Source organism: Aulonocara stuartgranti (assembly GCF_965226115.1).
Source record: "Aulonocara stuartgranti genome assembly, chromosome: 3".
NCBI lineage: Eukaryota > Metazoa > Chordata > Actinopteri > Cichliformes > Cichlidae > Aulonocara > Aulonocara stuartgranti.
The window spans coordinates 8,261,713-8,275,120 of NC_138941.1; the positions used below are offsets into that span (position 1 = coordinate 8,261,713).

Below are 13,408 nucleotides of genomic sequence, written 5' to 3' on the forward strand. Positions count from 1 at the left end.
ACAGATCTGAGCTGACCAATTAGAGCTCTGGTTGTTTCCATGTAGTAGCTCTGCTGTATGACTAAAGTCAGAGCTCCAATAAATGAAAGGTTGTTTGGTTTAATAATGTCTAACTTTACTTCGCCGCATGTAACAGCAAACAACGTTAAAACAGAGGACAGAGGTTACAGAGCTTTAGATGAGATGTGAGGATGGTTCATTGCAGATGACAAGAAATCTAGAAAAACATCTAACATGTTTGGACTCAGAAATAGTCATACATGACATGCTTTAAGGCCTTATGATACATTTAGACCTTCACTCTTCATGGTTTAAATTTTAAACCAGAGTTTTTAGAAATGTATTCACATTTTATTAAGTAAAGTGATATGTCTCTAGCCTCAGCTCTGCAGTACGAGTAAAGTCTGAGCTCTAATGAATGAATATCTCTTTGGTTTAATATTTCTAACTTATTTCACTGGATCTAACAGCAGATACCTAATATTTATGCCCTGGACTTAACTTTTAATGTTTTTAATTAATTAATTACAATTACAATTTTTAATTAAGTTCATCAAGTTAAAAGAGAAGCCAAAGTTTCAGAGCTTTAGGTAACGTTGGAGGACGAACTGGATTATGCAGATTTCTAAAAAATGTATTACAACATGAACTTTATCTTTATTTTTGTCTACAGACTTGAGAAGATTTAAAATTTTTATTTACTTTTGAACAAATTTTTAAGTAGCCAATACTCTATTCTTCAATGTATCACTCCAAAATTACAGCATAAAACTTCTGGGTTTTATTTTTTAATAGTATTTGTTTCCAAAAATGGTCTCTACTTTTATTGTGGAAAAATACCTGCTGGAAGTCAATGGACCATTTTTCAAAAAACCTTAACAAATATCTGCTTTTTTAATTCAGATGCTCTTCATAAGTGTCATCGTAAACTTAAACCTGCACTGAAGAAGAAGTTCCAGTGTGTGTTTGAGGGCATCGCTAAAGCAGGAAACCCAACCCTCCTTAATCAGATCTACACAGAGCTCTACATCACAGAGGGAGGGACTGCAGAGGTCAATGATGAACATGAGGTCAGACAGATTGAAACAGCATCCAGGAAACCACACAGACCAGAAACAACCATCAGACAAGAAGACATCTTTAAAGACACACCTGGAAGAGATGAACCAATCAGAACAGTGATTACAAAGGGAGTGGCTGGCATTGGGAAAACAGTCTTAACACAGAAATACAGCCTGGACTGGGCTGAAGACAAAGCCAACCAGGACATCCAGTTCATATTTCTATTCACTTTCAGAGAGCTGAATGTGCTGAAAGAGGAAAAGTTCAGCTTGGTGGGACTTGTTCATCACTTCTTTACTGAAACCAAAGAAGCAGGAATCTGCAGCTTTGAAGACTTCCAGGTTGTGTTCATCTTTGATGGTCTGGATGAGTGTCGACTTCCTCTGGACTTCCACAAAACTACAATCCTAACTGACCCTAGAAAGTCCACCTCAGTGGATGTGCTGCTGATAAACCTCATCAGGGGGAAACTGCTTCCCTCTGCTCGCCTCTGGATAACCACACGACCTGCAGCAGCCAATCAGATCCCTCCTGACTGTGTTGGCATGGTGACAGAGGTCAGAGGGTTCACTGACCCACAGAAGGAGGAGTACTTCAGGAAGAGATTCAGAGATGAGGAGCAGGCCAGCAGCATCATCTCCCACATCAAGACATCACGAAGCCTCCACATCATGTGTCACATCCCAGTCTTCTGCTGGATCACTGCTACAGTTCTGGAGGATGTGCTGGAAACCAGAGAGGGAGGACAGCTGCCCAACACCCTGACTGAGATGTACATCCACTTCCTGGTGGTTCAGGCCAAAGTGAAGAAGGTCAAGTATGATGGAGGAGCTGAGACAGATGCACACTGGAGTCCAGAGAGCAGGAAGATGATTGAGTCTCTGGGAAAACTGGCTTTTGATCAGCTGCAGAAAGGAAACCTGATCTTCTATGAATCAGACCTGACAGAGTGTGGCATCGATATCAGAGCAGCCTCAGTGTACTCAGGAGTGTTCACACAGATCTTTAAAGAGGAGAGAGGACTGTACCAGGACAAGGTGTTCTGCTTCATCCATCTGAGTGTTCAGGAGTTTCTGGCTGCTCTTCATGTCCATCTGACCTTCATCAACTCTGGACTCAATCTGCTGGAAGAACAAACAACCCCCAAGAAGTCTGAAACAGGAGAATCTGCAGAGACACACTTCTACCAGAGTGCTGTGGACAAGGCCTTACAGAGTCCAAATGGACACCTGGACTTGTTCCTCCGCTTCCTCCTGGGTCTTTCACTGCAGACCAATCAGACTCTCCTACGAGCCCTGATGACACAGACAGGAAGTAGCTCACAGACCAATCAGGAAACAGTCCAGTACATCAAGATGGAGCTCAGTGAGAATCTGTCTGCAGAGAAAAGCATCAATCTGATCCACTGTCTGAATGAACTGAATGATCGTTCTCTAGTGGAGGAGATCCAACAATACAGGACTTCAGGAAGTCTCTCCACAGGTAAACTGTCTCCTGCTCAGTGCTCAGCTCTGACCTTCATCTTACTGTCATCAGAAGAAGATCTGGATGAGTTTGACTTCAAGAAATACTCTGCTTCAGAGGAGGCTCTTCTGAGAATGCTGCCAGTGGTCAAAGCCTCCAACAAAGCTCTGTGAGTAAACATGTTGTCATCGCTTCATTGTTAAAATCATGGGAAATAAATCAGAAATGCTGAGTTCAAAGAGCACTGTAACATTTTTTTAAAATAGTAAATTAAATGATCATCAGTCACTCGGTAAATATATGGTAGTTTTAATGTTTCACTCCAGCATTTCTAAAACACACTTTGTTCTGTAACTCTTATCAAAGGACAATCCAGACCCAGCCTATAAGAACATGAGCTCTGATGCTTCAGCCCCTCTGACAGGTTTATTATCCTCAGCTTGTTCATTTGTCTCCAACTCCAGGAGTTTGGTTGTTTTATTCTAAAGCACAAACTTCACCTGCCAGACTTCACCTACATCTTTTTCTGATGTTCATAATTTAAGTTCAAGTTTGTATCTCACTTTCAGTGCACACCCTCCCTTTTTAAATATAAATCTCTGCTGTGCTGTCATGTTTTCATCCTGTATGGAGGGAGAAACTCGGTCTTCATTACTGAAATTGCCTCTAAGGTCGTGTTTCTTGTCAGTAACCATATGTAACTGTAAGGCTTCCATAACCAGTGTTATCACAGAATTACAGTGGGTTCACTCTGGGTCCTCTACAGTTTCTTCCCACTGTCCACAGACATGCAGTTAGGTTACCTGGTGATCTAAACTTCATGCAGGTGTGAGTGAGAGTGGTTGTCTGTCCCTCTGTGGGCTTAGTGGAAGAGACTGGATGGATCTCTGCTTTGTCTTTGATATATGCTGACAGCAAACATTCTCCATGAAGTCTGCATTTCAGCTCATCTCCTTTATACGCACCTTTAACAGGAAGAGTTTTATACAGCTAGTGTTTAAAATCAAGTGTTATTCACAATACACAGGTAATGAGCATGATTATTGAATTACTAAAATTTTCTAAAATAATTGTTTTAGTTAATATTGTATGACAGTGTACACAGAATTATTAGCTCAGTAGGCAGAGTGGTCGCCCCATGATCATAAGGTCAGGGGTCGAATCCACCGAATAGTTACCTTGTGGTACCCCTGAGCAAGGTACCATCAAGGTACCAATCATGTGCACTGGACTGGTAGCACTCATAGTCTCATAGGTTTAAATAAATTTTTTTAAAAAAGGGTTCAACATATAAACAAATTTAATTTGATCACATATATTGTTTGTTTTTTTTTTTTTTGTTTTTTTCCTTTCTCTCTCAGACTGAGCAGCTGTAACGTCTCAGAGGAAGGCTGTGAAAATTTGTTGTCAGTGGTCAGCTCCCAGTCCTGTAGTCTGAGAGAGCTGGACCTGAGTACCAACAGCCTGAAGGCTTCAGCAGTAAAGCTTCTGTCTGCTGCAGTGGAGAGTCCACATGCCAAACTGAATGTTCTGAGGTCAGATCAATTTGTATTATGTTTAGTTCTGTTTGTTTGTGTTTGATGTTTGTTTTTGTTTATGTCTTTATCCAGTTATCCTTGTTTCATAGCATTTTTATTCATTTCAAAGTTAAACAGAAGTTTTACTAACCTGCTCAGCACAAGACAATAAGCTATTGCACCCTGATTACACTTTAACAACAATCTTTATTCATGTTTTTATCTTCAGACTTAACATCTGTGAACTCTCAGAGGAAAACTGTGAAGCTCTGTCCTCAGTTCTCGGCTCGCAGTCCTCTAGTCTGACAGAGCTGGACCTGAGTATCAGAAAGCTGCAGGATTCAGGAGTGAAGCTTCTGTCTGCTGGACTACAACGTTTAAACTGTAAACTGAATACTCTGAGGTCAGATCAGAAAACATTTAGTTTTTAGAATTATTAATTAAAGTTCATACATATGATGTTGTATCTTAGTATGTTTATGTTTCCTTTAAAAATAGAAAGTCAACATTTAATGTTGTGAAATGTATTAACAAACTCTACATGAGTACTTGTTTTATAGATTGTCTTTTATTTTTCAGACTGAGTGGCTGTAACCTGTCAGAGAGAAGCTGTGAAGCTCTGTCCTCAGTCCTCAGCTCCCAGTCCTCCAGTCTGAGAGAGCTGAACCTGAGTAACTCTGACCTGCAGGATTCAGGAGTGAAGCTTCTGTCCGCTGGACTAAAGAGTTCACAGTGTGCAGTGGAAACTCTCAGGTCAGGATTCAAACTTTTCCACAGATGATCATTTGAAATGTGATTTATATTATTGTATAAACAGGTAACTTTTACAGCTGTCAAGTGAACTTTTATTTACATTTGAGTGGATAATTGGACTCTGAATTACTAAAAGTTGTTATAGTCATGTCTCTGTTTATTTAAAAAAATACTTCATGCACTGCCTAATTTAAAGATTTAGGCTCCTTTGGGCCCATAATATATATATTTGATTTCTTTGTGAATGAAATTAGGAGGATATTGGCGACTGCTGATTGGCTCGCTGTTTGTTTTTTATTCACAGTACTTAATTTTAAAGGCTGATTTCTCAAAATGAGATGTTTATCTTTTCTTCTACAACACGTGGAGCCACCAAATCTTCTTGCTTCATTTATTCATTACAGTTTGATTTAAAGAATATTAGACTCATAACATAATAAATACATTTATTTCACTTCTTCTTGAGAGAAAGAAAGGGATGACTGGGTGAGCTCCAGTGGTTCATCCCAGCAGAGAGAGCGGCACACTGGGCTGCAAATGATCACAGTAGTAATGGCCATAGTTTGATAAAACAGGCAGTCTTACCCTGTAGATAATACAGGGTTCTGGTGCCGATGTGGGGGAGAGGAGTCGCCCGGTACTAACTACATACTACTAACTACCTCATCCAGATGTCTTCCCTACTAAACCTGATAAGAAGTAACTGCAGTAGCCTTATAGGTCAAATCAGTTTCACCTGTTAAAGTTAGCTCCACTATTAATTAGGGGTGGGGGAAAAAATCGATACTGTGTAGTATCGTGATATTTTGTTTGCTAATAATGTATCGATACAGGGACAGCAGAAATCGATATTTTGTTACAAACAATTTTTTCTCTGAAGTCAACATGCTCTGGAGTGAGAGCATGTTGACTTCAGAGCATGTTGATCCTTTTTCTGAGCAACAATCCTGACATTCCTTCACTGTCCAAATGTGTTTAACTTTTTTTTTGGCAGCAATAAACATGACAGTTTACTTATTTTAATTTAAGACATGTTTAATTTTAATTAAGTTTGAAACTTTTTTATTTAATGTAAAATTATATATTTTTTTAAATTTACTTTCAAATTCTTCAGTTGCTGAAGGGGCTGCATAGTTTTCATAAATTGCATAGTTCAGAATAGCTATAATTGTACCAGATGGTTGCATTCAGTTAAGTTGGACTAGACTGTAATACAAACCGTTCAGTTTGTCAACAATAAAACTGACTGAAATGAGAGAAAGACTGAGTGTGAGACTTTGATATTAGATAAAATGAATATTGATAAAGTTTACCTTTATGTGCAGAATTTAAATATCGCAAAATATTTTAAAAAATCGCAATAATATCGTATCGTGCGTTAAGTATTGTGATAATATCGTATCGCGAGTTGTATGGTGATTCCCACCTCTACTATTAATGGTGTCACTTGTTATTTCTGGGATGAGTTTAGTAGCCTGAACAGCTGCTTAAAGGAAAGTAATTAAATAATAAAAATAACCTAAGTCCGGGGGAACCTGCAAGAGCTGTTTGCACAAAGAATAATGCTCAGACTTTGAGGTTTTATCGTTTTACACAAGGTTTAAAAATGAATGTCCACAATTGAATTGCAGAAATTGTTATTGAGCTAATACTGATGTAGTTGTTATCTTTGGTAAGGAGAGGTTGGAGGAAGGATGAGCACAGTCAGGCCTAAAGATGCTCTTAATAATAATAATGGATTGCATTTATATAGCGCTTTTCGAGACCCTCAAAGACCCTTTACAATCCCACTACAGGGAGTGCAGAATTATTAGGCAAGTTGTATATTTGAGGAATAATGTTATTATTGAACAACAACCATGTTCTCAATGAACCCAAAAAACTCATTAATATCAAAGCTGAATGTTTTTGGAAGTAGTTTTTAGTTTGTTTTTAGTTTTAGCTATTTTAGGGGGATATCTGTGTGTGCAGGTGACTATTACTGTGCATAATTATTAGGCAACTTAACAAAAAACAAATATATACCCATTTTATTTATTTATTTTTACCAGTGAAACCAATATAACATCTCCACATTCACAAATATACATTTCTGACATTCAAAAACAAAACAAAAACAAATCAGCGACCAATATAGCCACCTTTCTTTGCAAGGACACTCAAAAGCCTGCCATCCATGGATTCTGTCAGTGTTTTGATCTGTTCACCATCAACATTGCGTGCAGCAGCAACCACAGCCTCCCAGACACTGTTCAGAGAGGTGTACTGTTTTCCCTCCTTGTAAATCTCACATTTGATGATGGACCACAGGTTCTCAATGGGGTTCAGATCAGGTGAACAAGGAGGCCATGTCATTAGTTTTTCTTCTTTTATACCCTTTCTTGCCAGCCACGCTGTGGAGTACTTGGACGCGTGTGATGGAGCATTGTCCTGCATGAAAATCATGTTTTTCTTGAAGGATGCAGACTTCTTCCTGTACCACTGCTTGAAGAAGGTGTCTTCCAGAAACTGGCAGTAGGACTGGGAGTTGAGCTTGACTCCATCCTCAACCCGAAAAGGCCCCACAAGCTCATCTTTGATGATACCAGCCCAAACCAGTACTCCACCTCCACCTTGCTGGCGTCTGAGTGGGACTGGAGCTCTCTGCCCTTTACCAATCCAGCCACGGGCCCATCCATCTGGCCCATCAAGACTCACTCTCATTTCATCAGTCCATAAAACCTTAGAAAAACCAGTCTTGAGATATTTCTTGGCCCAGTCTTGACGTTTCAGCTTGTGTGTCTTGTTCAGTGGTGGTCGTCTTTCAGCCTTTCTTACCTTGGCCATGTCTCTGAGTATTGCACACCTTGTGCTTTTGGGCACTCCAGTGATGTTGCAGCTCCAAAATATGGCCAAACTGGTGGCAAGTGGCATCTTGGCAGCTGCACGCTTGACTTTTCTCAGTTCATGGGCAGTTATTTGGCGCCTTGGTTTTTCCACACGCTTCTTGCGACCCTGTTGACTATTTTGAATGAAACGCTTGATTGTTCGATGATCACGCTTCAGAAGCTTTGCAATTTTGAGACTGCTGCATCCCTCTGCAAGATATCTCACTATTTTTGACTTTTCTGAGCCTGTCAAGTCCTTCTTTTGACCCATTTTGCCAAAGGAAAGGACGTTACCTAATAATTATGCACACCTGATATATGGTGTTGATGTCATTAGACCACACCCCTTCTCATTACAGAGATGCACATCACCTAATATGCTTAATTGGTAGTAGGCTTTCGAGCCTATACAGCTTGGAGTAAGACAACATGCATGAAGAGGATGATGTGGACAAAATACTCATTTGCCTAATAATTCTGCACTCCCTGTATTCATTCACTCTCACATTCACACACTGGTGGAGGTAAGCTACAGTTGTAGTGGTAGGTTAGGTTTTGCCCAAGGACAAAATGACCAAGACAGAGAGAGCTGGCTCATCAGACAGACAAGCTCATCTTGTAACCTACTGGTTCGCTGGTCAGCACACCAGCTGACTAGCGAACCAGCTAACTAGCACACCAGCTAACTAGCACACCGGCTAAATAGCAAATCAGCTAACTAGCAGACCAGCTAACGGCAGCCACAAGCTGAAGGACGATTAAATGTAGTGGAGATATCAGAGATGACACTGGTGTGTCCGATTCACTCTTTAGCACTCTGGTCACTCCGGTGTGTCAGCCAGAACACCACTGAAGGCCAAATGATCCCAGCATGTGGAATAAAGAGCTTAAGGTTTGGTTTGAGGCACTTTATTCTTTCACTGATTGATTCTTGCGGCTGTGATCATGTGTGTGGTTTCTTACAAAAAGGAAGTACACAATACAAATACATGACAAATAAGATGAATAGATAAGTTACATATCCAGTTATATGTACGTACATCAGTATAGCTAATATAGCCATATATAAGGACAAAGATCACAGTACTATAATGCAGTAATGTTAAACACAAAGGTGTATATCTACATAAATCTGTCCTATCAGTGATCAGGGTACTGTAGTATACTTCCACTACATAAACTATAGAAACTAAACGACATTAGTGTGACTTTAAGTTACCATCAGTACAGACGAACTGATGGTAGTTGGACAAAATAAAGGCATTGCAATTATTGTGAAGGGCTTCCGGTTAAACTAAGATCAGCTGATTACCTCATAACAAATTGTTTGCTATAGAACGCAGCTCCCACTCTTCATTAATATCATGTACTGTAACTCCCAAGTAACCATGGTTACCCAGCCACGCCCAGTAGTCTCCAGAGAGACCAACAGCTGGTGCACGTTGTAACGCCGTGGCTTTCATAGTCTCTCCTTTTTCTACAGCTCATGTGTTCTTCTTGTGATGGTGCGTCTTGAGGGAGGCTCATACATGCCGTCATTTGTTGATCCTAAGAACGTTCCTCAGACCGACTTCTTCAACAACACTAATCGGCCTGCAGTTTGTAGCTACTCACTTCACTGTGGTGTTTGTTAGCTTGTCTTTCTTTGGTTTTATCCTGACTCCTCCCACAAGCTGATCCTACGTAGTCTGCCCAAGCCTCCCACCTCTGTTTGTTTGGGTGGTTTGTTTGCTGCCATCAACAGCGTGTAATGCATTTAAGTGATACTTCAGACATGAAGTACTGCGACAATAAAAAACTCAACTTTGCTTAAAAATAACTTTAGTTGTATCAACACTGCCCTCTGGAATAATTTGACTTTGGTGACAAACTGATGTGATCTCCATGTTTCCTTTGTTGGACTGTGGGCGAGTGTCAGAACTGAATGTACTGAGTAACATGTGGAGTTTAAATATGTGTCAGTTCCAGTTTTAGAGCTCTAAAGTGCAGCTATCATGTTAGGAATATGTTAGGAATAGACAGGAACACTGAGCACACTGAGGTCAAATCTTTATTTATCCAGTTCATCTGTAGGCTGAGCTCAGTCCATCCATTTAGTGAAATGATGTTTAAAGGTCTCCTTGTTCTGTGAGCGTGCACAGATCCTGAAGCAGAAAGCCTGGGTTAACAGAGAAATGATCATCACTGTGATGATGCTCACCATCTCTGACTGGGATTTGAGGTTTTGTCAAAGCAGCAAAGAAAGCCTGGCTATGTTGGACTGGGTGTGGAAGCAGCTCCCAGTTTGAGTTCAGGAGACAGACACCCTCTCTACTTTGACGATCAGCTTCAAACTTTCCTTTTTGATAAAACTTATAGTTCGAGCTGGATCAGGTGACCCTGAACCATCACTTAGTTATGCTGCTATAGAGATGGATAACAGATGGATTGTTGTTTTGTGTGTCTGCAGTCTGTCAGGCTGTCTGATCACAGAGGAAGGCTGTACTTCTCTGGCCTCAGCTCTGACCTCCAACCCCTCCCATCTGAGACAGCTGGACCTGAGCTACAATCATCCAGGTGACTCAGGAATGAAGCTTCTGTCGGCTGGACTGAAGGATCCAGGCTGGAGACTGGACACTCTCAGGTATGGAGAGAATGTCTGATATAGGAGGAAGAGCTGGAATCATTTCCTGTGTCTTTCACTCACTTCCTGTTTGTTTCCTGCAGATGAGACATGAACAATCACACATGCAGGAATATTTTCAGGGACAGACACACTAGTCTAGCTGGATAGTACGTGGATATTTATGTAGGGGGTCTTCAAGGAGTCTGTTTGCAGGAACATTAATGATAACTGATAAGTCATGTTGAGAGTTTCATTAAAAGTAGACTTACAGTTAGGTAATATTTGGACAGAGACAACATTTTGTAACTTTAGATACAAGTATCAGCCATGTGTGTGTTTCCCATGCTGTATGTCCACAGTCACAGTGACAGTCAGTGACACTGACAGAAGGATGAAACAAGGCTGTGAATCATTTCAGTCTGTGTGTGTGACAAAGAGGCAGACAGGAGCAGCTAACATTTGGAAATGGAAGCTTACTGGAAACACTACATTCACGGCTGAATTCACAATAGATTTGTTCTCAAGTGCACATTTAGCAGCTAATGCTAATACTGTTTTCCCTTTGCTTTCTACAGCAGCTATTGCTAAGTAGGCCACTTTGCTCCGCTAAGGATTTGTGTGACCATGATGGAGACTCTGATAAGCTAATGCTGCTAAGCTAATGCTGTTTATGGGCCCTGTTAGAATCAATATTTCATTCTCATTCTTTTTGAGAACAATATTAACGTTTCACATCATTATAACACAAGAGAAAAGGGTATTGGCATTAGCTACTAGTGCTTATTCACCTCAAATTACCTTTAGCTGCTAATGGCAGCCTACTTAGCATTAACTCCTCACTAATATAATGCTAATTTACATCAAATTAGCATTAACTGCTCATATTGTTATAAGGAAAGAGAAAACGGTATTAGCATTTGCTGCTAATAATTATTCACCCCTAATTAGAATAAGCCGCTAAAAGCAGCCAACTTAGCATTAATTCCTCACTTTGTTGTTACCCAACGGAAAAGAGTATTAGTATTAGCTACTATCATTTTTAATAAGTAAGAGAAAACAGTATTAGCAGTAGCGCATAATGCTAATTCACGTCAACGTAGTATTAGTTAATAATGGCAGCCTACTTAGCATTAACTGCTCACTAATATAATGCTAATTCGCATCAAATTAGCATTAGCTGCTCAAGTTGTTATAAGGAAAAAGAGAAAACGGTATTAGTATTAGCTGCTAATAATTATTCACCCCTAATTAGAGTTAGCCCCTAATGGCAGTCTACTTAGCATTAACTCCTGACATTGTTATAATGCAGGGGAAAAGAGTTACCATTATCGGATAATGCTAATTCTCATCAAATTAGCATTAGTTAATAACGGTAGACTTCATATCATTAGCTGCTGTCATTCTTACAAAGCAAACAGTATGAGCATTAGCGGTTAATCCTTTTTCATCTAAAATTAGAATTAGCCACTAATGGCGTATTGTTAAAAAGTAAGAAAAAACATTGTTAGCATAAGCGGATAATGCTAATTCATCTCAAATTAGTATTAGCTAATAATGGCACCTGCTTAGCATTAGCTGGTCACATTGTTATAAGGCAAGAAAATATGGTATTAGCATTAGCTGCCAATTTCTATTTACCTAAAATTAGCATTAGCCACTAATGGTAGCCTATAGCAAAAACTTCTTAATGCTAAATGAAGTTAATTAATGCTAAGTAGGTTTAACTGAAATTAAAGTAGTGTTAGCATTAGCTGCTGATATTGTTAAAAGGTAAGAAAAAACATTGCTAGCAGCAGCGGATAATGCTAACACACATAATAATTAGCATTACCTAATAATGGCAGCCTTCTTAGCATTAGCTGCTCATATTGTTATAATGCAAAGGAAAAGAGTTGGCAAAAACAGTGTTAGCATTAGTGGATAATGCTAATTCACCTAAATTAGCATTAGCTAATAATGGCTACGTACTTAGCATTACCTACTAATATTGATATAAAGCAAGAAAATATGGTATTAGCATTAGCTTCTAATGCTTTCTCATCTAAAATTAGAATTAGCCACTAATGGCATCCTATTTAGCATTAACTCTTCACATCGCAAGGGAAAAATTAGAATTCAATAAAAAAAAAAAAGTGTTCACATTAGCTACTTGTATTGTTAAAAAGTAAGAAAAAACATTGTTAGCATAAGGGGATAATGCTAATTCACCTCAAATTAGTATTAGCTAATAACGGCAACCTACATAGCATTAGCTGGTCACATTGTTATAAAGCAAGAAAATATGGTATTAGCATTATCTGCCAATTCCTATTCACCTAAAATTAGCATTACCTGCTAATGGCAGTCTACTTAGCATTAACTCCTCACTAATGTGATGCTAATTCACATTAAATTAGCTTTAGCATTAGCTAGCATCAGCCTACCTAGCACTAGCTGCTCACATTGTTAAAAGGGAAGAGAATACGATATTAGCATTAGCTGGTAATATTTATTCACCCCTAATTAGAATTAGCCACTAATGGCAGCATACTTAGCGTTAACTCCTCACATCATTGTAATGCAAATGAGGCTAACTTGCATTAAATTAGACTGCTGTTATTAGCTAATGCTATTTAGCAGTAGCTGCTCACATTGTTATAAAGCAAAGGAAAACGATATGAGCATTAGGTTCTAATGCGTATTTGCCTTAAATTAGACGTAGGTGCTAATGGTAGCCTACTTAGCATTAGCAGCTCAGATGTTATAATGCTAGGAAAAAGAGTGTTAGCATTAGCCGTTCACATTGTTATAAAGTTAAGGGAAATAGTGTTAGCATTAGCTACTCACATTTTTAAAAAAAGTGTTAGCATTAGTGCATAATGCTAATTCATGTCAAATTAGCATTAGTTAATAACGGCAGCCTATTTAGCATTAGCAGATAATGTTGACCTTGGCCCACTGGAAAAGTTAAGAACTAAAGATTTAGGAGTGTTTCTCGATAGCTCTTTCTCATTTGAGAAACAAATGAATTCTGTTATTAAAACCAGCTGTAAGGTTTATATTGTTGATTGTCATTTATGCTTAGAAATATTTACTCATATTTGCTTAGAGTTGTATAATCGATTGCATAATGATAGAGGTTTGATCCTGAGTAGTCTGTA

The 13,408-nt window shown here is 39.1% G+C and overlaps 2 protein-coding genes across 2 annotated transcripts in view; both read left to right on the plus strand.

Annotated features, from left to right (window-relative positions):
- LOC309702197 (protein NLRC3-like) overlaps positions 1–13,408 on the plus strand; it is an 88,990-nt gene that overhangs the window by 28,850 nt on the left and 46,732 nt on the right. The gene's annotated exons all lie outside the window — the stretch shown is intronic.
- LOC309702213 (protein NLRC3-like) overlaps positions 1–13,408 on the plus strand; it is a 31,135-nt gene that overhangs the window by 11,904 nt on the left and 5,823 nt on the right. Inside the window, exons 4-6 of the mRNA XM_082526732.1 lie at positions 904–2,695; positions 4,623–4,796; positions 10,113–10,286. Of these exons, the coding sequence (XP_082382858.1) occupies positions 904–2,695; positions 4,623–4,796; positions 10,113–10,286 (2,140 nt within the window). The remainder of the gene's footprint in view (positions 1–903; positions 2,696–4,622; positions 4,797–10,112; positions 10,287–13,408) is intronic.